General features: G+C 45.2%; 1 protein-coding gene across 1 annotated transcript in view; it reads left to right on the forward strand.

Annotated features, from left to right (window-relative positions):
• The window catches only part of TENM4 (teneurin transmembrane protein 4), a 787,916-nt gene that overhangs the window by 678,762 nt on the left and 83,424 nt on the right, over window positions 1-25,730 (forward strand). The window contains exon 19 of the mRNA XM_011938905.1: window positions 10,979-11,195. Within this exon, the coding sequence (XP_011794295.1) occupies window positions 10,979-11,195 (217 nt within the window). The remainder of the gene's footprint in view (window positions 1-10,978; window positions 11,196-25,730) is intronic.

Genomic DNA, 25,730 nt, shown 5'->3' on the forward strand with positions numbered 1-25,730 from the left:
AACTATGAAATGAGGAAACGTCTCACCTCAGGGCGCTCTCAGTTCAGTGGGCTATCCACCCATTGCGGGAGCCAAGGGGAAGGTGCCGAGGACCCCTGCTTTGCAGGGTGGCATAGATGAAACAACCTTAGAGAGTGGACTGTCACCAAGTGCCAGGGGTAGTAAGAGTTATCTCCACTGGCCTCTTTATTACTCTGAGCCTTGGCCAAGTGGGGGCAGTTTTAGTGGAGGGAGAGAGGAAGAAAGGAGCACATGAGTAAGCCATATTTGGACTGGGCTACTTTCAGTTCAGCCAAGCACACCTTTGTAGGGCTCCTGCTACCCACAAGGCACCATGCTCCTTTCCAAGGAGACATAAAGACCGGTGAACATGGCCCAGTCTTTCTCCCTCAAGAAACTCACAGTCATTTGTAGAAATTGTCATCCAAATGACTCAGTCTAATGGAAGCAGAATTAAATAAGTGCCTTTATTTCAGCCATGACAGGGTATACAGCATAATCCCAGATAAATCATTCAGGCTGGAGAGAAATTGTGTTAAGAGTCTCACTGAGTGGTTGTTCTTAGATGATATGACTCAAGGCTTGGAGAAGGAATTAACAGAGTTTAATGTTGAGTAACAGGATTGAAAGGGACATCAGAGAACATTGACTTTAACTCCCTCCCCTGCATGTTTACAGACAGGACAACTGGAGCCCAGAGAGGAGAGGTGACATCACACACATAGTCACAAAGCAAGTCATTACATGCCCTGGACTAGATTCTTCAGCCATTCCACATGGCCTTGTGAACCTAGAGCACTTCTGCCTTCTGCTAGTGATTTATCCTCCACCTAGAAGTGTAGTGTGAGTACTTACTCAGATTGCAGTAGGCTGCAGCAGTATCACAAAGCTTATGAGAGTGTAATAACTTGTATGTCACTTTACAGTTTGCAAAGCAATTGTGCATCCACCCAATAACACTGTGAGGAATGTGGCCTTATTATCCCCTTACTATTCCCTCATGATAAGGAAAAGGAAGCTTAGCGAGTATTTTGCAGAAGTCACACAGCTGGCCGGTCGCAGAAACTGCTGGAGTATGTGAGGTCTGGTGACATTAGAGCTTCTCACTGTGTCCAGATCTCAGACATATGGCCCATTGTAGACCCCTGTAGCCCTTCAAGTTATCTAAGAATACCTAGTTCCTCTTCTTTCCCAATTTGCTGGGTTTAAAACAACACAATTTAAATTAAACTTGAATTTCAAGTTTCATTAAGAATGCTACAACAGTGTTTTTAAACGATGAGACAAAAAGAAAAAAGCTACACTTTGGGAGGCTGAGGCGGGTAGATCACTTGAGGCCAGGAGTTCGAGAACAGTCTGGCCAAGATGGCAAAACCCCATCTGTACTAAAAATGCAAAAAATTAGCTGGGCTTGGTGGTGTGTACCTGTAATCCCAGCTACCTAGGAGGCTGAGGCACGAGAATCACTTGAATTTGGGAGGTGGAGGTTTCAGTGAGCTGAGATTGTGTCTGTCTGTGCACTCCAGCCAGGGCAACAGAGGAGGACTCTGTCTGGGAAAAAAAAAAAAAAGGAGCTAAAGGGTATGACTGAGCTTTATTGGTTTGTTTTTGTTTTCATGTATGATTTTTGGCTAGATTTAAACATGGAAACAAGATCCTTCATGTGACTCAATGACCGCCGGTCTCCTAATGCTCTCACCTTGGGCACTGGCTCCTGAGAGGGACCAGAAGGCAGACAAGCAGAGGGGCCCTAACTCACCCACTCAAAGTGAAGCCTCTGTGTGCCCCGCTTGACAAAGAAGGTGTGCCCCATTCGTGCTGTGTGCCTTGAGTACGTACTTACTAAGTGCAGACACATGCATCTTCTCATTTTACCCACTTATGGGGATGTTTATTCATGCCCATTTCAAAGATGGTAATACCATGTCCCAAAGATGCTAAGTCACTGTAAAATGAGGATAATAATGCCCACCTTGCAGGGCTGCTATGAGGATCACAGGTTATATATTTAAAGGACCTGAGAGGCAACATAGCACAGTGATTAAAAGTACAGGATCTGTACCCAGATTGTCTGGATTCAACTCCTGGCTCCCTGATTTGCTCACTGTGTGACCTTGAGTGACGTACTCAACTTAACTCTAAGACTTAGTTTATCAACTACAGATATCAGTTGTTTCTCCTGCTCCTTTCCACCTGCAATCACAAAAACATGATATTTATTAAAAATATGTATTTGTAAATAATTATTTTTAAAAATTGGAATTATGTCCTCTATAAAATTTTACATTCTATTTTTTCATTTAAGATTATGGTATATTTCTCTATATAATATGTTTTCATCTTTTTCATTTTCTTTGTTAAAGTCTGTATTCCAAACTGTTACACACTCTTTGCTAGAAAACAATCCAAACGTACATAAAGGAAAACAACAGCCATTGTTGAGCACATTCCTGAGTGCCAGGCACTGTGCTAGACACTGCACACATCCTCTCCAGCTTTACAACAAAGTTGCAAGGCACGCATTTACATACAGGGAAACTAAGGCTCAGAGAACTGAAATGATTTGCCCAAAGTCACACAGTGGCTCAGTGGGAGATCTAGGATTAGATTGGAACCTGTGTTTTTTAAAAGCCTCCAGGATAAAAACTCCACTGGATTTTAAGCAACCAGGACTTTTCTGATAAAGGATCTTTAAGCAGCTTCAAGGTATGATAATCTCTTTTGGTGCTCTTGGCCCCATGAAAAAACAATCTTGGATAGATTGTTGCAGTAGATAATTGAGAGATGCAACCTAGAAGGAGAAATTTCAGGAAAACTGAGAACAAAGGTCTCTGTCTTCCCTTTTCCTCTTCATCTCCTATTGCTGGAAGGGAGAGTTCACATAAAGCCAAAGAATTTGGTCACCCTTCAAACTATCTCTAAACCACATTTCTCATGATAAGAGACAAGAGAGAAATTGACCTTTAAAAATCTTGTGTTCCAAGGGGAAGATAAAGACTTTGCAAGCCTTTTGAAAGGAGGCACAGAATTTATTATAGCAAATGACAAAATCTTCTCCCTAGTATGTACAGAAGGGGAGACACATTCCACTTTCCACCCCCGGGGCCTCTGCAAATGCTCTTGTAAAACAGTTCTGTGGTCAGACTGCAGACAAGAACGAGATAAGGTTGGCTAATGGGTCGTCAAGCCAAGGAAGAGTTAAGCCTGCAGAAAGACTGATAGGCTTGCTATACACTGTCCATGGGGCTGTGAGGTTAAGGAACTGTGTAAACAACTAAGGTACAAAGAGCTTACTAGACCACAGATTGCCCCACATTGCCCCAGCCCACACCCCCATTCTCCTTTTTATCCTTGCCCATTCTTCTAGATTCAGTTCAAGCATTCTGTCTTCCAGGAAATAACCCAGCCCCCAGTCTGAGTTGGGGTCCCACCTTTGGGCTTCCACAGCCCCTTTTGCTTCCTTCTTCTCCAGTACTCAGTTGTCTCTGTCTACCCCACTACACCAAATCCTTTAGAGGCGTGACTCTCTTTTACTCCTGAACATCCAGTACTTAACAACAGGGCCTGCCAGCCATAATGGGTGCTAAGTGAACGTTAATAGGCATGTTCCCTGTGTCTCTTTTCTAAAGAGAGGGATGAGCTCCTCCTGTAGGGAATGGCTTCCATCACACCCCATGGCCCTTGATGGGCCCTGTCAAGCTAATTTGAGATTCTCACATAAAAAATGCATGCATTTATTCATTCATTCAACCAATGTGATGCTTACTGTGTGCAAAGCACTGTGCTATGCGTTTGAGATACAGAAATAAACAAATCAATTTCTGCCCCCTGTGGAGAGGCGACAGAGCTTGGGAGCCAGAAAATCCAGAGCATTGCTATAAAGAGTTGTCCACCGTGGAATTGTGCCTGACGGCTGGATACACAGAAAGATAATGGACCGAATTCCCAGCTCTGCTCTTTAACTAGCAGAATGATGTCAGGGAAATTACATAACCTGAGCCCCAGTGTCCTTATTCGTAAAGGTGAGAAGGTTGGCCTCACCCCCATCTTTAATAACATGCTCCTGCATACCTTTTACTTCCTGTGAAAGTCACAGCAGGCTGGCCACCAGGGGACATAGGTCTCTGGCATTTAAAGGCCAGGAGGTGGCCATGAGGCAGGCCCACAGACTTGAGACTATCCCATGTACCCTTGGCCTCCCCGATGCGGACGCAGACACGAGAAAGGGAAATGAGGGGCCTAAGGACCCGCCACTCACTGGCCACCATTAAGGTCACACAACAAACAGGAAGCTACTTCTAGTCAGTACTACAACTGTTCACTCAAAGAAGGGCCACGTGGCCAGCAGAGGACTTGGCCCATGTCTGCGCCCAGCCCCTGTCTCCAGAGCAGGCTCCAGAGAACAGTAACCAGCATGCGTAAGACACTCAAATTTCTTTTGTTGACTTACTCGTTCACTCTTTTAAACCCTGGAGCTCTTCAGCAATCCTGAGAGGTTGGCAGAGACTGGTGTCCTGGTTTCACAGGAGTAAATCGCAACTTGGGCATAGGAAGGATGTGTCCAGGGTCTCATGGCTAGAGAAGGGCAGATACAGGAGAGAGGCTGGGTCTTCAGGCATCTAGCTTGGAGATCTTTCTCCCACGCACCCCTTTCCCTAGTTCTCCAGGTCATTTGACACCTACCTGCAAGGTAGGCATTGAAGAGGGATCTCAGTGAGAGGATGGCAGGGCCTTCATCCTCCAGCCAGAGCACATAGATGAAAATGTTGGGAGAAGCCAGCCCTCCATGTACCAGCAGCATGTGAGCACCACAGAGCTTCAAGTTCAAGGGTCAGGAGTATGTGAACCACTTTGGAGTGTTTCATTTAGTGCCCCCAGATGCTGGCCCCCCTTCTTTTTTCCCCTTTTCTTTGCCCTCCACTCCCCATCAGCGGCCACTCTTGAGTGCGGCATTGCTGCACCCCTAGCCTCCAGGGCCTGCCTGGCCTTTTTCACATTTTCTTCTGCCTCTTTTCACTGTCACCATGTGAAAGGGGGCATGTGTTCAGAACTTTGAGGAAAAATGATATTTCTAGGGAAAAAAAATGTTCTTTCCCAAAAGTGGGGGTTTAGGAGGGTTTTATGGAAAATCTGAAGGGAATAGAAGCAAATCCTCTACTTTCCTGATTTTTTTTTTTCTGCTGTGATAATGAGAGTCTCTGAATGGGAATAGCAAATATAAAAATGGAGAAAATTTATAAGTTAGCCAACTTATGTATAATATACAATTAAGTGAGATATGAAGTATTTGGAAACTATAAATGTTTCCAAGCCACCCCGAAACCAGAGAATCCCCCGAACTGTATGTTGATGTTTCTAGTCTATCCCAAAAATTATATTTCTGTCCCCACAGCATGCTTTTTTGTCCTTTAGTGTGAATCATCTAAAATTTGTCATCTACGCCTAAGAAAATTAAATTGTGAGCCATTCTCCCTCACTGTAGAACAGCCATATGCACTGTTTCAGGCCACCATATGCTACATTTGAAAATATAAAGAGGGTTTTACTCAGAAGCTGGTCTTGTAAACTGCAGCCTTTGAAAAGAATGCTGTGAACCCTGCTCATTTGTGTGTCTCATTTACATAGAATTGCCTCCATTGGTGGAAGTTTTGTCCGCAGTTACTACTCAGCAAATATTTGTTAAATAAATGATTAGGAAGCATCACCACAGGAAGGTATAGGCATTAATCACTCCCACCTGTGAAGCATGGAGTAAGACATTCCACAGTGCCACAGCCTCTCATAAGAGCACAGTTTATGTGATATTTCCACTGTGGAAGACCCCAATCTGCAAATCCCCAGAGGCCTCTGCTGCCCTAATTCACAGTGCATTGCTATGACCATGTTTATCCACTTCAGTTCTCTAAGGCCCAACTGCATCATCCAGAAAGGGCTGTCCTGTAATGTGTGTGTAGGGAGGGGCCAGGGTAGGGCAAAAGAGCCTGTTACCAGGATATGGTTCAAGGGAGGCTCCTGGGCAGGAGCTAATAGTAACTATCATTTACCAAGTACTTGCTTAGTTGCTAGTTATCATGCTAAGTGCCTCACATCCATGATCTTGCCTCATTCTCACAGCATCTTTATGAAGTAAGTTTGATGATTCATTTTACAGATGGGAGAACTGAGGCTCAGAGCTCTTGCTGGAACTCTTATTTTCAGCAAAATGGCCAACTAGGTCATACAGAGATTCTCTGATGATAAGGTACAACCATTCGTTTATAAAATTGAGCAAAGAAGAAAAGGCAGACAAGGGAGCCCTGGATTCTAGAAACAAGATGAAGCTGATGGGCCAGAGCAGTGGGCACAGGAGCCCAAGCTACAGCAGTCCTGGAAGATGTGCAGGATCATCAGCGCCAGGGAGACTCAAAACAGAATAATTTCACAGTCAGCAGACAGGGCACATCCACAGTGGGAGGTTGGAACTGAGGCCTCGCATAAAGCTGGGATCCTGAAAGGCTACAAGTCGCATGAGAAGAGGACTAAAAAAAAAACGGTGCCTACTAGGCCAGAAGGATGACATGGGGGCATTTCTCTGCCATGGCTTGTTGGAGGTGGGAGGTGTGCTAAGAGACCAAGCCTATACCTCAAAAGACCTTGAAATCTAAACTGACACACTAGAGCAGTCCTAGAACTCCAACCTAAGAAATCAACCTGAAAAGTGGTCCCAGACAAGCAGTACCCCTGGGGTGGCCAGCTGACGTAATCAGAAAGCCACTCTGGAGGGTTAGTTCAACCACACAAGATTCCCATAGGAAAGGCAAGCCTTCTGAGAATTAACAGAATCATAGAACACACAGGAAATGATTGACCATGAGCTGGAGTCAACAACTACAACGTGCAGAAGGATGACCACTCCCAAGAACTTAACAGCCTGAAAAAGACTATAAAATGAATACACTTTTAAATGACTGAAGAGAGAAAATGATGTGTGAAAAACACAGAACAAGACAAGATCAAGAAAGAAACAGGTGGATTTTGAAAAATTCCAAATAGCCTATCCAGAAATTTTAAAGTAAGATAATTTAAGTTAATGACCCAAAGAACAAATTAAACAGCAGACCAGACACAAATGATGGGAAAATAAATGAAGTAGAATAGAGATTTGAAGAAATAAATCAGGATAGAATGCAGATAAAAAGATGGAAATTAAGGAAGAGGTTGAGAGACATGAAAGCTAGGAGAAGATCCTTTAAGCACTTAGTAGTTAATTTCCTGAAGACTAGAGAGAAAGGGAGAGGGAAATATTCAAAGAGCTCAAAACCAAACTTTGCAGAACTAATGAGAGACACGAATACTAATTAAACAGCCATGGTGTGGCCTATCAGTTCCTATGTGGGGGAGGCATGCATGCTGGGTCCCATGCTTGCAGGCAGAATCTCAGCCTGGAAGTTCCTCTCTAGAAAATGTTTATCTCGTTGTCACAAGACATCCAAGGTAAGTTTTGTGCTTCACACTTGGCCATAGAGACAGATTGGTGAGTCTAAGGAATTAACCATCCTTCTTTTTCTCCCCTGTTGTGCATATGAAGAAACTGAGGTTTAGAGAAGTTAAGTAAGTTGAACCAAGTCACACAGTTTGCATGGGAATTGGGAACTGGGGTCCAAATCCAGGTAGTTTGCCTGGAGAGAGGGCTCTCTTAAGCACTGCGCATTTGGCCACCAATCACAGAATAAAAGGCTCCGTCAAACTCTGGTGTCCTGTGACGTGGATGCTGGATTAGTGGGACAGGACTGACCTGGGTCAGTCATTTATTCATCCCTCAAACCTCTGTGGATTACAGTCACTGTTCCTGTCCAGGTCAGGGCCCTGGGATACTGAAATGAATCAGACAACCCCTGATCTCTAGGAGCTCATCGTTTGGGTTGCAGAGTATGGGGGTCAGGGGACAGAGAGAAAATCAAAATTATAATATTGGAAAGAGACGTACTGTGATGGAAGTTGCCCAAGAGGCTGGAAGAGCACAGAAGAGTAGTGTTTCACTAAGATTCAGAAATTCAGAAATTCATGTTCTCTCCTTAAGAAATAGTTCCTGAAAGTTTCTCCAGAGCTTAAAGAACATTACATGCCTCAGAAAGAACTGAGTTCAGATTCTGAGTCAGCTTCTTCACTGACTACGTGACGTGACCTTTACCAAGTTACTTTACCACTTTGAGCCTCTGGTTCCTTTTCTCTAAAATGAAAGTGACAACAGTGGCTACTTCATAGAGGATTCAATGATGCATTCCTTGTAATATATTTAGCACAATGCCTGGCACTCAATGAATGTGGCAATTCATCATCATCATCATCATTTTAATATAGATATTAATAAGAACAGCTGTCATTCCTGGCTAACCTCCCCCAGGACTAGAGAGCAGACATCCCTTCTCACAGGAAGCAGTTCTTTCCAGGTGCCACAGAGCTGAATGTTTATAAAAGGGTAAAACACAGGCTTCCAGGGACTGCTTTGGTGGTAAACAAGACCAGGCAAGAGCTAATAAAATTTCAAATTAGCCATGACTTTTCATGGCCCTTCAATTGTGCTAGCTGATTTAATGGTCAACGTCCCTGCTCACTGGGACTGAATAATGGAGCATTTCTGCAGAGTTATGGATGAGACAGCTGAATCTGTCATGCTAACATCAATAGCAGAATGCAAATAACCCTCAGCTTGGGCTGTAATTATGTGTTTAAGCGATGTCTGACAGGGGCAGCATGAGAATGTGTGATGGAGCCTGCCGACTGCCGGAGAAGACAGGTGCTTTGCTAGGCAGTTGTATCTGGGAACTGGGACAGGAGCCACAAGTTAGGACCCAGATCAATGCTGGGGTGAGGGGAGGCATTCCTTCCATATCTCAGAGTGAATCTAGCAGGTAAGCAGACAAAGGATGAATGGCTCTTCATGTTGGTGAGCCATGTTCTAGGTTCGGGATCGGGAAGGGAAACTAACCCAGAGTTAAGCACTATGATACCATGCGTCAGATACTATGCTAGATTTGGGGACATAATGCTGCACTTTTTATCTATGTAACAAATACTTGTATGACACTCACTCTTATTATCCCCCTTTGAGAGATATGGGAAACTGAGGCCAAAGAGTTTAAGTAACTTGCCCAAAGTCACACACTAGTAAGTTTCAGTGCCAGGATTTGACCCCAGACAATCTATCTCTGGAATCCATACTCTTTATCACTATCTGCCTTCAAGGAGACCATAAGCTTTTCGGCACCATGCAGATATGGGAGAGAAACAGAAAGGCTTTTTGTTACTAATTTAGTAAGGAAAAAACTAGGTTTTAGGGCAATCAAGTAGCTTACCTGAGGCCACACCACTAGCAAGGAGGATCGGGGACACCGAGTCTAGCCAATGCATTTGCAATACTTTGGCGGGCAGCTTCTGTATTGTAAACTCCATGAAGAAAACTAGAAAGGTAGGTGTGTCACTGTTACTCCCACATTATTGAAGAGATGGGGCTCAGAGAGACTAAGTACAGGAACTCGTCCAGGGTCATTCTTAGGGGCCATACTCGGTCTTGAACTTTAGTCTCTGAACATCATGGTCCTCCTACCATAGTATACTGCTTGCTTGAATCGGATGAAGTTACAGTTTTCTGGCTTTTATGGACTGGCATTTGTCACAACCCCTGCTTCACTGGTAAACTCATTCAATTCCCATTCACTTATTTGTATAACAGTTATGTTTTAAGCACCTCCACTAAGTGCTGGAACACAGAACGTACCTGTGTGCTCCCACAGTGGTGGGGAAGTTTGCCAGAGTTACACAGCTGAGATGCAGCAGAGCCCGAATTTGAACCCAGGCAGGAATACATGTCGTTAGACTGTTGTCTGCCGACAAAGCACACAAACTATGACCCTGGGCTTTTCCTGTCCCCCACTTTGGGCACTATCTGCTGATCTCTTTGTTATCTATTTTTAGCTAGTCTGTTAATATTAGGTGCCTGTAAAAGTACTTTGATATAATGAGGCCAAAAATCTGTGATCTGGTGGACTTTCTTTGTATGTTGGGAAGATAGTAGAGCTGTAATACAAGTTCCAGTCCTGAAGAAGTCCATCCTTGTGGTAACAAGAATTCCCTGCTAATGGCAACTCTGTCAGGGATCTGAAATCATCCAACAAACTCGAAAAGCACAAATATCCCTGCAGCCTCCTCTCCCAGAAAGCAGAGCAGGCCTCCAGAGGGCTGAGGACTCAGCCGCAGGCCACACGCTTACACTGCAGCTGGGAGAGATGCTAAGAATTGCTGCACCTTCACTCCCAAAGCCAGGCAGTCACCAGGGCTTACAGTTTTACCTCCTGAATGTCTCTCAATACCATCTACTTCTCTTAATTGCCACTGTTGCTACTGCAGTCTAAGCAACCTTTATTTTCCACCTGTGCAACCTCAGTGATGCCCTCTCCTCCTGTCTGGCTCCCAGCTTCCACTGAGGTCCCCTTCGGTTTCAGCAGTGCACGCCAGATGAAGTCACCTCCTGCTTAAAATCCTTCAGTGGTTCCAATTGTCCTGAGAGTGAAATTCAAACTCCCTAACCTGGCCTGCAAGGCCCAGCCTGGTATGCCCCTGTCAACCTCAGCAGCCTCATCTGGTGCTCTTCCACTCACCTTCCGGCCATCAGCATTTGAATATAGCATCACAAATGTTCATGTGTTATCTCACTTCTGGGTCTTCATACATACAATGCCTTCTATCTCGATGGAAGGAAAAACCTGCAGTCCAGACACTATACACTTACTGTCTATCTCTCCTTCTAGACTAGTGAGCTAGGACCACATCTGAGTCACTTGCATCTCTTTAGTGCCCAGCAGAGACTTTGGCTTATATCAGCATTTAATAAAGTTTTTTGAATGAGTGAAAAATAGAGAAGAAATGAATTAAGGCATTCTGGATAAACATGGCTGATTGAACATAGCGATATAAACTACATGCTCTGTCACCCCTGCAGATGGCCTGGTGGACTGCATGGACCCTGACTGCTGCCTCCAGCCCCTGTGTCATGTCAACCCGCTGTGCCTGGGCTCCCCTGACCCTCTGGACATCATCCAGGAGACACAGGTCCCTGTGTCACAGCAGAACCTACACTCCTTCTATGACCGCATCAAGTTCCTCGTGGGCAGGGACAGCACGCACATCATCCCCGGGGAGAACCCCTTTGATGGAGGGTGAGTCCGAGGGCCCCAGCTCCAGCCAGGGCTCTCTGAGGGAGAACTGAATCACTCCAGAGCCTCTTTTGGATGAATGGGGGTGGGAGGAAGCCAGGAGAGTGTCAGCATGCATGGTTCCTGATGGAATGTCAGGGGAGGCAGATATAAAACTACTATCCAAGGAGTTTGGAATTTTTATGAGCAAAGTTTTGTTGCTCCCACTGGGTGACAGATGAAGAGAGTGAGAAACCAAAGGTCCAAGGGGAATCCTGGATCAATACCTGCTTTGCAGTCAGCTCTCACTGATCCTGTGGTCTCGCATTGATGCTGCTCACCCTCAAAGCAGACATCCAGAATACTTTGCTAGGCAGGGGTGGCTGCATCTGCTGCCATCCCAGGCCACATGCCCATACAGTCTTCCTGTTTTCAGTTGTGTCATCCATTGGACAGTTTTTTACTGAGGTCTGTCAGGTCCTTTGCTGGGATTGCAGAGATGAGCAGAACACAGTTCCTGCTTATTGGTCACTCCCAGTCCACTAGGAAAACAAAAAAAGGGACAGTTACAGTGTGATTAGGCCAGAACTTTGTCCCCAGGGCACTCTGGAGCACAGAGGATGTACTCCTGGGTAGGAGGGAGGCCAGGGCTTTAGAATCAAGTCTTAAAGAGGAGAAATGGTTAACTAGGCAAGGAAGGGAGAGAGTGTGCCAGGGAGAAGGAAGAGCTCATGCAAAGACCCAGAGGCACAAAATAGCTCTCTAATCTCTGCACCCTAGATCAGGGCAGTGAACCAGTACAACATATCCAAGAGCAGGGATTTATGATCATTTCTTTTGAATGTCTTCCAATGTAGTGGTGCCTCATATGTGCAGAACTATCTCTAAAAGTCAGTATGGTTAATTCAGCAGTCACTGTGCACCTTGTATGTTCATTTTTCTGTGCCAGAGGGTCCCTGTCCTGAGGGAACAATGGGGTAGTGATAGGGGTGGGAGGGGTAAGGGACATTTTCAAGCTCTGTTTAAAGGGGAAATCAGCAGGACTTTGTAACTGATTGTGTCTGCGGGATGCTGCAGAGAGGAGTCTCCCGCTTGGATGCCGGGGTAGATGGTGGTACTTTCACCAGGCTGAGGAGCAGAGAGCAGGAGCAGAGTGGGAGCAAGGTGATAAAGGGACACACCGCAGTAGGCCACCCAAGAGTAAATGTCTATCTGCAGTTAGTAAGTATTTTTGGAGCCCATGCAGAGGTTAGGGCCTAGAGTTCTTGATTTGTGAGCCATCAATGAACAAGCAGTTGAAACCGTGAGCACACAAAAGGTTGCTCAAGGAGGCCGGACACAGTGGCTCATGCCTATAATCCCAACACCTTGGGAGGCTCAGGCAGGCAGATCACTTGAGCCCAGGAGTTCGAGACCAGCCTGGTCAACATGGCAAAACCCCATCTCTACAAAAAAAAAAAAAAAAAAAAAAAATTGGTTGGGCATAATGGCAGGTACCTATATTCCCAGCTACTCAGGAGGCTGAGGTGGGAGGATCACTTGAGCCCAGAAGGTTGAGGCTGCAGGGAGCCAAGACTGTGCCACTGCACTCCAGCCTGGGTGACAGAGCAAGACCTCATCTCAGGGAAAAAAAAAAAAACCTTGCTCAAGGGGAATGTGTAATGAGGAAAGAACAGGGACTGAAAAAGAAGCCATGGGGAGCCTCCCTGTGAGGCAGCTGCTGTCATCCCCAGAGTGTGACAAGGGAAGTCAAAGAGAAAGCCTCACTGCTGGACCATGATGGAGCGGGATGCAGATATGCAGGTCTGTCAGACTCGGGAAAGAGCCCCTGCACTTTCCACCACCCCAGCCCATCCTTGCAAGGAGCCATGATGAGATGAGAAAGGTGAGATGGAGGAAGCCCAGCAAGGGCGTGGCAGCATTCAAACCTCCACCTTTCTAGAGATGGAGCTACTTCATGGTCCAAACCCTCCACCTTACCCCCAGAATACTGAGAAACTGAGAAGTTAAGTAGCTTTCCAAAATTCACAAGGCTGATCAAGTGGCAGAGCCGGAGTGAGGAGAAAACCTATTCATTTATCTTGGCTAGAAATGCTGCTGCTGTCCCTGGGGAGGAAGCTTCCTGCTATTTTCTTCAGTTGTGTGATTTTGTATGTATGCTTGTAGGCCTTCCCACAGTGCGAGTTTTTTTAATCCACTAGAGATATAACTAATATTCCTACCAAGGAAAATGTCACTTGCTCAGTCATTCTTTACAGGGCCCATTACGGGATCCAATTAGGGCCATGGCTTGTTGGTTGCCTATGGTTGTTCTGCTTACTGGATGCCCTTGCCATGCCAGCCTGATCAATGCCAGCAGGGGCACGTCCCCTGTATGTCCTCCTGGTCACTTCCTGAGCCTGCTGCTTAAGCGCCATGAGCCACTATGGGACCTGCACACAGGTCTCAGTATTGTTGCTCCAGCAGGTCTGACTGGCCTCAAGAAGCCAGCCAAGTACGGAGTTTGAGAAGCCTGTGCTGGGGGAAACGGGCCCCTCAGCAGTAGGGAAGATACAGGCCTTGGAGACAGGCCACCTTGGGCTTCGGATCCTGGCTCTGCCACTCTACATGCACAGCTCTGGACAAGTAGCTTAATAGAGTGCATCATGTAAATGTCTGTCACCCCCTCTAAACTGAGTCCTCCAGGGAAACACTTCATCTTACACATTTTAGCACTTAGTAGTTGCTGAAAACATACACATATAAATTACCTTGAAGGATAAGGAAATGGAAGGACTGAGGGAGGGAGGAAGGATGGACATATTATCTATTACACCTAATTTTATACTGAGGATTCAGAATCCAGAGAGGTTAAATCACCTGCTAAAAATCACATTACAGATTAGTCACAGAAGCAGAAGAAGTCAACTTGCAGATCATTGTTTATATATCTGTTACCTTCAGCTGGTTATATACACTTTGAAAATAGAGACCATTCATCTCTCCAAACCTGCAATACTTTGGCCAGGGCCAGGGATATAATATTTGTTCTTCAAATGAATAGACAATAGAAGCTTCCAAAAATGTTACTGTCTCTTAAAAAAAAAGTTACTGTAAAAATTCCTTTTACCTAACATTTGCCAGAATCATTATGTACCAGCTCTTCACTGGTCTAGATTCAGAAGAAACAGCTCTCAGGAAGGACCCCTAAACAGATTCTTGTGTAAAATATGCCCAAGTGACTAGAAATGTAGATACATGAGGCAGCAGATGCTTTTCTCATTAGACTGCCTACTTGGTATTCGATTACCTTGGTCTAGACCAGTAGGACAGTGCTTATTTGCACAGTTGGGGTAAAGTGAAATCAGCTACCCAGTTTAAGTAGTTGCTTTCTTTCCTCTCATATGAGGGAGTGTGGTATAATAGCAAGTGCCCAGAGTTACAATCCTGGCTTTACCTCCCACTAGCTGTGTGTGACCTCAGGAAAACGATTTAACCTTTGTGTCGGTGGCTCTAGTTATAAATTGGCAAAAATGGTAACTCTTTCATGAAAGCTGTTGAAAGGATAAACTAAAATAAAGCATCTGGCCCGGGGCTTAGTACATATTAGGTGATCAGTAAATGGTGGCTTTTGTAGCAGCTGCATGTCATAGTGAAAATAGCACAAGCCTTGGAATCCGACAGACCAAGATTAAAAGGCTGTTGCATCCACTTTCTAGTTTTGTAACCTTAGGAAAATTCCTAAATGGTTCACTTATCTGAGCTCCAACTTGCTCAGCTGTAAGATTAGGGTGTTAATGTCTATGTATCTTGGGATTGCTGTGAGAATTAAATGGGGACAAAAAGTACATAAAGTCTCAACCTAGTACCTGCCACACAAAAACTTGCTTGCTAATTACATGGCGGTGATGATGATGTTAATTAAAAAGAGTTTCCAAATCCACTTCCTTAATTGGAAGTAAAACTTAAGAGGAACCTGCCCTCCAGGTCCAGCAACCACCCAGAGAGGAGGCAGGTTTAGGCTGTTGAATCATTATTTGAGGAAGTGAAAAGGTGGCATTCTTGCCAGCTGGCTGTCAATTAGGATCCTTATTAGAGTGGAGCCCAGTGGCATTTCTCCAGAGAGTGGAATTTCAGATGGGGAGGCAGACCTGACTTGGTGCCTGTGTATGACAATTAGGCCTGTGTCCAACCAACAAAACCCTACATTCTCCTGTACCCCATGTGCTATGCCATAATTCGTGTAGTTCGAGATTTCATTTAACAGCCTCCAGGAATCAGGCTGTCACCCAGAACCCAACAGCATTTCTGAGACCAGCAAGGAAAGGCAGGCCTCAGAGTGGAGGTCCTTCTCTCTGCAAATTCCCAGCTGGATCAGGCTCAGAGAGCCTCAAGTATGAGGCACACTGGGACCTCAGCTGCTGGCACCAGAGGAAAGAGAAGAATTCAAGGACAGGGCTTAGAGCCAACTGGCCCACCTTGGGTGTGAAGGCAAGCAAGCCAGTCCCTAGCACCCAGGACTCTCCGCAAGACTCACTTCCTCAGAGGCCAGACCCTATTTCCTGGAGTGATGAAGGCCTCCCTGAGGGGCCCTGTCTGGTTCATCTGTGTCCCCAGGGCCCAGCACAGTGTTGGGTCCAGAGCAGGTGTTTAATGCAGGTTGAATGAGTACAGTAGCTCTATTTGACATCCTGCCAAACTGCTGTCCTCAAACCCACAGAAAGTGACACAGCTGGATGGAGAGTAACAGACATGACTTAAAGTAGGAAGGGACAGAGTAGGCATGGGAACCACTGTCACCAGATTAAGTGGATTGAATACCACCATTCTCTCCTGGCCTGGATGCCCGGGTCCCATCTGCCTAGTGGAACACTTGTCCCTCCCATGGAGTCATGGGGAGAATACAGTGAAGGGGGTCCACTATTGACACTTAGGAGAGGAGGAGCTCTGAGGTCTGCAGGATCTCCAACTGCACTGTCCATACAAAGATGCCAGGACACACACGTGGGGCTTGGAATCAGAGAGCTGGGAAACAGAAGGCAACATGAGACATCTCCTGGGCAAACACTTGAGCCAGAACTGTTTCCCATTGTTGGGTGCATCTGTGCTCTTGGGGAGGACTCCTCTGACTGAAAGGGCTGGATGTGGGTCAGATATCCCCTCAGTGAATAGTTACAGGTTGCAGATGCTGGACAGATTAGCAAGTTATAGGAAGAGGTGCTGATGAACCACCCCCAGGTTATTCAAATATGGGTTCAGAATAGATTTTAGGACACGATATTACAACCACCTAGAGGGGAGGCAGGTTTAGATTGTTGAATCATTATTTGAGGAAGGGAATTTGTCCGAGAAATCATGTGATGGCAAATCTTGCTGGGTTCCCCTAATTCTAATAGGTTGTTGGCTCCATCGGGCAATAGATGGGTGTGGACAGGGAGCTACAAGACTCAGCTGACAGGAAACACTGAGCCCGAAGAGAAAAGACTGAAGAAGTCAGGGGGACTTTAGCAAAAGGAAGGATGGATTACCAAAGAATTTACCCCAAAGGAGGCAGAGAATCGTATCCTATAGAGATATGATAGAATCCTATAGGATACCTGAGACTCGTATCCTATCAGAGCCTATGAGGAGGAGAGACTGGGCAGGCTCAGCAAGGGACAGAGCAGAGCAAAACACACAAGCTGCCTGAGCGTGCTGGCTCACGCCTTTAGAAATCCCAGCATTTTAGGAGGTCGAGGCAGATGGATCGCTTGAGTTCAGAAGTTCAAGACCAGCCTGGGCAACGTGGTGAAACCCCATCTTTATGAAAAATATGAAAATTTAGCCAGGCGTGGTGGTGCACGTCTGTGGTCCCTGTTACTCAGGAAGCTGAGGTGGGAGAATTACTTGAACCCAGGAGGCGGAGGTTGCAGAGAGCAGAGATCATGCCATTGCACTCCAGTCTGGGTGACAGAGCCAGACCCTGTCTCAAAACACAGACACACACACACACACATACACACACAAGCTTCATTTGGTGACTATTGCCCAGCACCTACTCTGCACTAGGTGTGGAAGGAGAGGATATCTCACCCCGTTACTGTGGGGGTCTTCGTGGGTCCCATGCCTTGTGTGTCATTGAACCCAAAGGAATTGGCACAGAGTGAACCACAGTGAGTGACAGAATAAATCAATGAATTAGCCAGTCCCTGCTGAGTGCCTGAAGAGAAGTAGAGACAAAAGTGCTCTGAGAGCTCAAAGGCAAGACCATCACTCCCACTGCACGCCTGTCCCCTGAGCCTACACCGTGAAAGCTGCCTCTCCTACAGCTTTGCTTCTCCAGCATGTAACACAGGGCGGGCTTAGAGTACGCAGTAGTAATTGTTTGCTGTTGAAAACAAATGAACGAATGAAGACTTATGGCAGGAGATGGCCTTCAGCATGAGACAAAAATTTCAGTAAGGAGAGTTGGCCATTAGAGCATCATTTATCAAATTGCAGGTCATAACAACCCATTAGTACCTCATGAAATCAATTCAGCAGGTCGAAACTATTATTTTCAAAAAAAAGAAGTAAATTTAACTGAAATGGAGTAGAATGAAATAGAAAATATCAGTGCATCACTGTAAAAAGAATATGTATTTCATGCAACTTATTTCAGTTATATATGTATGTGTATGCATGAACTACCGGATAGGCTGTATTGCTTACTGTGGGTTTCAGTTGAACAGGATTGTAGAAAGCATTCTATACTGCAGAACCAGTGTGAGCAACAGCATAACTTTCCAGGACAATCAGAGAATGCAGAGAATTTTAATGTGGCTGGAGGATAATTATGATGACACTATTTTCCACATCAAAGGTCAGAAGACATGCTCTGACATTTGAAATCAAGATGGGCTTAGGAAATCTGTGGTATATAAGCATGGTAAGCAGAGGGGACATGTGGGAGAAAGAAGAACAGAGGTAAATATCAGGCCAGAAAAGTGGGTTAGGGGCAGGAACTGAGAAAAATGTGACCCTCACTCGTTCACTAACCAAGTTCAAGCCTTTCATCTTAATCAGGACCTAAAACTGGCTCTAAACAGGAGTGAAATAACCTTGATTCCACCTAAGTCTTCGAATTCCTTTCATACCCTATATAAAGGCACAAAGCTTCCAGGAATTTTAAAAGCAAGAGTTTTCAAGAGTGAAAAATGATGGAAAAGAGAAATGACCATGTATGCAATATAGTTTTTTATCTGCGCACTGTGAACCTAAAGCCATATGCAAGCGTCAGTGGCACAGGAGTTTCAGAAGAGCATTTGCTCCCCAACCCCCACCTCCACCCAGGTCTTAGCCCTCAGGAAGCCCTCAAGAGGCCGAGCGGCAGAGATCATCTAATGGACTTCAAATAAACACCAACTTCCTGACAGCTGGCCTCTGAGCGAATTTATTATTGAATTATACTCCTGCATTTTCAGAACAAGCTGAACTGACAGGGTACCCCATCAGTTTAAAAAAAAAAGAAAGAAAGAAAAGAAAGACAATGATAAATAACCTGATGGAAGATGGAAGAAGGTAAAGATCCTGCTTCCTCCAAAATGTCAGCCATTATATATTATTCATGTTGGTTTTTTAAAAATCCCTCCCTGCACTGAAATGAATGTTTATGATGATAAAGCAGCTAGGTGATTCAATTCAGGATGCAGACAATGAGTTCTCACATCATCCTGATGAGCAGCTAACAACTCCTCCTCTGCCACTTGATCATCCCTTTATTGATTTCAAAAACGAATTACGATCTCTGTTTGCTTTCTAGCTTGAGCTTGTTCCTAGTTGTCCATCACAGAAAGCATTAGCAGAGGATGCTGTGGTGCAGTGGGAACGACTCTGGGTTAGAGGGAGAGAGCCTGGATTCAAGTCCTAGGGAAAGTGAGAGCATGTGACCTTGGGCTAGTGAGACTCAACTTCCTCCCCTGTGATGTGGGGTCACTAGTTCTACCCTGCCAGGTTGTTTGGAAGATTAAATGAGATAAAATACCCAGAAGCCCAATGGCTGGCTCATAGCATGTGTTCAGTACTAACACCTAACATTTACCAAGGATATTCTATTTGGAATGTTTTATAGGTAGTAACACCTTTAAGTCTCCGGGCAGACCATATGATATAGGGACTTTATTACCCTTGTTTTAAGCAATGAAAACTGAGCTACTGAGAAGTTAAGTAATCTGGGCCATGGTCATAGGGCTTGTAATAGCAGAGCCAACATTGGAAGCCAAGCCCAGGTGGCTCTAGAGCCCATGTACTGAGCCTCTCTTCTTCTCCGCTGAGTCCTTTATGTTCCCAGCTCAACATCTTCAGTTCAGAAATCCATACAGTGTGGTGCCACTACAACCCTAGCACCCCACCTGGCCCTGACTTGCTCTCCAGTATTCTACTACATCATTAAAAAACCCATGTGCAATAAGGCTTTGTGCTGAAGAGCACTGACCTCAGAGGTTGGAATCTCAGCCTCACTATTGGCTAGCTGTATGACCTTAGAGAAGTCTCTTAATCTTTCTGTGCCTCACTACCCTCCTCTACACTATGAAAATAATAACCCACATCTCATGAGGATTTTGTGGGGATTAAATTAGCACACATAAAACACTTAGGTGTTAGGGGAGTAAGCATTCATTAAGTGTTAGTGACCCCTGTCACTAAATAGCAGTAATGTTAATATTAGCATTAGCTATAGCATTAGTATACATACAGGTTTTAGTGTCACTATTGAGAACTGGGAGAAAAATGAGAATCTTAGCCTGAAGCATCAGTGTAGTTGTGTAATTGGGGCAAATATCCCAGCACCTTAGGATGGCAGGGATGAATGGACCTTCCAGACCATCAGCCCTCTGTGCTGGAAGAGGAAACTCCAAGGCCAGAGTGAGCCCCTGGCTCAGCAAGTTAGTAGCCAAACCGGAGTCCCAGAGAACCTGGAATCCCAAGTGAAGGTTCGTATATCTCAAACTATAAACTGTAATTCTGCTCTTTGTAAATCAAAGACTTTCTGTATTTTTATCCAACGCTGAGAAATTTTAAGCAATAAGAAGTTAAAATATTTATAGAGCCATGCTTCACATTACTAATGTTGCCCTCAGTAGAGAATATAAGATCAGGTCTTGCAGGTACCTCTGCAGGTAGTCTAACTGGCCCTCCAATTAGATCTCAGAGGCATTAAGAGTTTGCTTCAAGCAAATCCCACAATCAGGGGCTTGACAGGGAGGGATGCAGCCTCTGTGTGTATTTTGCTAGAGGGGAGATATCCAGCCCCTCGTGCCTCCCCTGCCTGGGTCTCCTCCTCCCACCACAGTGGGGGCCATGTGAGTCCACCCTGTGAATCTAACCCTGCAGGCCTCTAGGACCAATCCCAATCTGAGAAGAAGGGCTTAGAGCAGCCCCAGCTGCTCAACTCACATCCTTGCTACTGTTGTCTGCCATGACTTGCCAGTTGTGCCAAATGGCTTTCTGCCTTGTCCCTGAATCCTGGCCCCACTTTCTCTGTCTGACTTAAGCATCCTGGTGCCCTGGCACCAAAGGACTCAAAGCTTGCCCTCTTTTGACAGGCTCCCATCCCTGCCACATCTGGGTCTGGAGCTCCATCCCTGCTCTACCTGGGCATGATAACCAAGTGACACATGGACGTCCCCATCCAGATGCCTCTGGGAGCCCTTTCATGATGCCGCTACAGCCCCTCCTCCCTCATCCTTTGAATTATTATTTCCATTACCGGCCAGCTGTGTATTGCTGTACACCTCAGCTCTAGCCTGTTGAGCTGGACTTTGTGCAGAGTCCCTTAGCTGCGTTTCTGCCTGACATCAGTCCCTTCCCCATGAAGTGGGTCTGATCCTGGTTCATTCTAGTTTCCCCTTTCCTGGTGAAACAGGACCTGCCCTGTGCCCTGACAGAAGGCAAGACACATGGTCATGGAATGAACTTGTCTGCTGAGAGACTGTGGCTGGAGTCACATTTTAGCAGAGCTGCCTTGTATTTTTCTAACAGCACAAACCATCACCTGAAAAGTCTTCTTAGAAATAAGTTTCTGGCCACACAGCATAGAAAGCAGCCTATCTAAACATGCACCACATATCTCATGTCCCCAGGTACAATGATGGTATTTCTGAGCCATGTCCCCAGACATGACCAACCCACTTACCTGGGACAAGGGCCTTGCTCCCTGCTAGCCAGACCCTCTCAGTCCTGCTTCTCCCTCGCCATAGTTGATGGGCTCAGTTCCCCAGAAGCATAGTATGGTGGACAAGTCAAGGGCTCTGTTCTTGTGTACACATTTATCAGCCAGCAGAAAATATTCTAGAAGATTCCTGTGGGAGAGAACTCACCCTGAAGCATCAGCATTGAGCAGCCAGACTACCTACAGACTTGAGAGATTGATTTTGCAGCCTGGGAGCTCACGCTCCCTTGGTGTCTGAAGGAGCTCAACAGCCGTGCTTAGCTAGCAGGCCACAGAACAGTGGTTTCTGGGCTCTGCAGGAAGCACAACCTCAGGTCCCCGAAGACACTAGTAGTTGCTGGGCCATCTTGCTGTTAGATGGCCCCAGGTCACCACTTGGCACCATGGCACCATGGCAGAGCTGGTGGTACCCCATCCTCAAGGAGTGATGGAAGGGAAGCTCTGCCTCACCTTCAGACATCACTGACCACACCTATACATGAGGAACGTGGACTCAGTCACTCAGAAGACCCCTGTAACTTAAAAGGTAGACTCCTCCCTCCTGTCAATCTGAAGGCGCCTATGGAGCCTGTAATCCCAGCTACTGGGAGGCTGAGGCAGGAGAATCTCTTGAACCCTGGAGGTAGAGGTTGCAGTGAACCAAGATCATGCCACTGCACTACAGCCAGGGCGACAAAGCAAGACCATGTCTCAAAAAAAATTAAAAAAGGACTAGATCAAGTTTTATTGGTTTGGGCATAAGGCTATTGGAAAATAAACATGGTAAATATAGGATAAGCTTTGAAATAAGTTATAAAGATTGAAGCACAATGAGAAGTTGGCTTTGGGGTATAATAATAAATAGCATATTCAAGTTTATTTTGTATACAAAAAAATCACCACATACACTCTCTCGGAGTCCCAAGGTGGATACCGAAGGTGGACCATGAGAACAGGAAGAAAATTTTAGGGTCCCTATCTATACAGTGTTTCTTTTATCTTAAGAAATAAGAAAGCAAGACTGGTTTGTTTCTATATAATGTTGGATTCTCACTGATTTGTTCCTTTGGTTCCTGTGTTACTTAGTTAGACCAGTACATGAGGCAATGCCTCATGTCTAGACCAGTACATGAGGCATTCTGAGGGAGATCAAGATCTACTCCACAGAAGGAGGGACAGTGGGGCGGGCACAGTGGCTCATGCCTGTAATTCCACCACTTTGAGAGGCCAAGACGGGTGGGTCACTTGAGGCCAGGAGTTCAAAACCAGCCTGGCCAACATGGCAAAACCCTGTCTCTACTAAAAATACAAAAAATTAGCTGGGCCATGGTGGTGCACCCCTTTAATCCCAGCTACTCAGGAGGCTGAGGTACAAGAATCACTTGAACCCAGGAGGTAGAGGTTCCAGTGAGCTGAGATCATGCCACTGTGCTCCAGCCTGGGTGACAGAGCGAGACTCTGTCTCAAAAAAAAAAAAAAGAAAAGAAAAGAAAAGAAGAAAAGAAAGAAAGAGGGACAGTGAACCCACACTGATTTATTGTGTATTACTGTTTATTGTGTATTATGACGTAATAGTATATTATATCATAATTGTTTGTGTGCATGTCTGTGTGTCTGTATAAAATCTAGTGTTAACCAAACTTACTCATAAAATGGTAAAGTGGCTTTAAAGGTTTCCTGCAAAGTAAATACAAATGGAAAATAATACTAATGGTGCAAGTACAAGCAAACAAAAAAATGGCAGAGCTGAACTTCTACTCCTAATGTTAAATACTTTACTCAATCTCACTATGAGGTTAAGCATGATTATTTTCATAAGATTGAACAAAAAGTTAACTAAGAGTTTCAAAATGATCAACAATCTTAACAGAGTTCACTAAAAGAGTCAAAATTATCAAGAAGGCTATTTGAAATATGAATACTCATCAAACCTTGCACCAAATGTATATTACCCTTCCCAGGGTGAACCAGCGATGGTAGCACATATGTGTAATTTATAAATGAATGCAAATACATTGAAGGAGCCTTCTCAGAAATGTTTGCAGAAAGGCCATACAATCAAAAATGGTTCCAGAACCCGGCTCTAATCATGTGAACTCTGAATTGTGAGGCAGCCAAGTCAAGTTGGAATTCTCAAATAGTTAGGTACATGTCGGTCAGACTGCGAGTATCCTGAGAGGTGGAGTGGCTCTTCCAAGTTCTCATGGCGAATCCTGCATTTGAATCAGGCCTGGCTCCCCCACAACTCTGCAAGAATGGGCAAGTCGTTCCCTGTCTGAACTTTATTTTCTCATCTTTACCAAAAGAAGTTTGAAAGAGGTGACCAGGAAGGGCTCTTCTGACTCGAATGTTTCATAATCAGGGGTTTCCCAAGAATACGTATATAGGCGGAAGATGTTGGGCTGGAAAAGCTGGTTAAAGAAACTGAGGCAGAGCATCAGATCAAAACTAGGAAGAGAGAGCTGCAGATCAGCCTGGTGGCTGGGCTGGAAAGACGGTCTTGGGAGCTGCAGAGAGGATAATGTCAGGCTATGACTGAAAACACCTTCAGTGGTAGTAATGTCACAGACTGTGAAGTGAGGCTTCTCATTTGGGCCCAGGTAATGTTCTTACAAGACTTCAGATAAATTGTAGTAGATGCTGGAAAGATCCCCATCCAATCAGCAGAAGTTAGCAGGAAACAGTTTAAGGATTTATACAAGTCAGGCAAATAAACCTGTTTAAAATACACAATGCAAAGGAGTGATTTACATAATCAATAATATTATAGACTAGCAAATACTTTAAAGGAGAGAAAAGCTAGAGTTATCATTTGCCACCTAGATCCCAAATGATATTCCAGTCTCCTGAATACCAAAGTGGCTGCTTTCACTTAATAACAGGATAACACACATACACACACAAATAATAATAAAAGCTACAGTTTTTCTCCCTTTGCCTTCCTTTATCTGCTTGTATAATATACATTGACTAATCAATCTATCTTTGTTTCTGGCATTCTTTTTCAAAGTTTTCCAGACCACAGCTGGTACAGATGAGGAGGGTATAGAATCAAAGGGTCAGAGCTAGGCTGAGGCAAGTGAGTCTTCCAGGGGAAGGTACCCAAACTTTGAGGGAGAGTGTGGGCCAGCCTCTTGAAAGGGCACAACTCTTCCAGCCCTGGGTTCTCTAACCATATCCCTGTCAAGGTCAAGTAGCTCAAAGTTCTCTAACATCGTCCTCACCTTAAGTAACAGAAGCACATAAGCTCTTTATTCATTGTGTAAATAATTTATCAAGAACTTTCTGTGCCCTGCATTCAAACTCCAGAGCAAACACCTGTTTTGGAGGAGGTTTTCTTTTCCCCACTCAGAAATGGCCATCAGCCATGATCAATGCTGGGAATATAGCAGTGAGAGACATGTGGTTGGTCCCTGTCTTCAAGGAGCTCATGTTCTGCTGGGGAAAAGATTGTCCTGGCAGAGCAACAGCACTCAGAACTCATGAGGAGTAGCCCGGAAGGAGCAGGAGTGGTGTTTACTGCTTGTTGAATGCTCTAGGAGAGGTGGAAGTCTCCAGATAGAGGGAACAATTTAGCCATAAGTATAAGTATTGCATGAGCTCCATTAAGATTCTGAAGCCACGTGTAGTAGGGCTGCTTTAGCTGGATTGGGTAGTACGAGATTAAAACAGTTATAAATTCTTAAACGTATGTTGAATTCTATTTTATACCAGTTGGGAAAAACTTCAGCCTGCATTTGACGGATGAGAGAAGGGAGGTTCAGAGAGGTCAGATGACTCCAAAATCATATAGTTAGTTCCCAGAGTCAGAACTGGGAACTATGACTCCCAGCCCAGCGCTCTCGCCACCACAGCCCTACCACTTTTCCCTGAGCAACAGTTGAGGTTGGCTTTTTATTTGCTTGATTTTGTTTTGGAGCGGTTTTGTGTCTCCAGCAGATTCTTCTGTTGATCCCAAACCTTGTCACTCTCCTCAAGAAGCAGTCAGGCAGATCTTCTCCCCTGTTGGCGTCAGCAAGGGCACCTCAGTCAGGCCCTGAGTGTGTGGTTGGACTCATGCCAGTATGTCTGACACCACCCTTGGCTTGGCAGTGGTGCTCCCTCCTGGCAGAGTTCACCTAGCCTAATTGCTTGTTTTATATCCCAGCTGCCTGACATATGCCAAACCCATGTGTTGACTCACTGGTGTCAGAGACAACTACACGGGGGCATTTCATGTTGGTTTTTGTGAGCTCTAGCAAGTAAGGGGAGACCGTAATTCATACATTTCTGGAACTTAGCACCTAACACAGAGCCTGACTCATAGTAGGTGCCCGATTTTTCATGAAATTAAAGGAATTTGAGTGACTGCAGGTACATAACACAGTAGTAAGAGTGAGGCCTCAGAAGTAAGAAGACCTAGCTTTAGTGTC

The sequence above is a fragment of the Colobus angolensis genome, unplaced genomic scaffold (assembly GCF_000951035.1).
Source record: "Colobus angolensis palliatus isolate OR3802 unplaced genomic scaffold, Cang.pa_1.0 Scaffold179, whole genome shotgun sequence".
Taxonomy (NCBI): Eukaryota; Metazoa; Chordata; class Mammalia; order Primates; family Cercopithecidae; genus Colobus; species Colobus angolensis.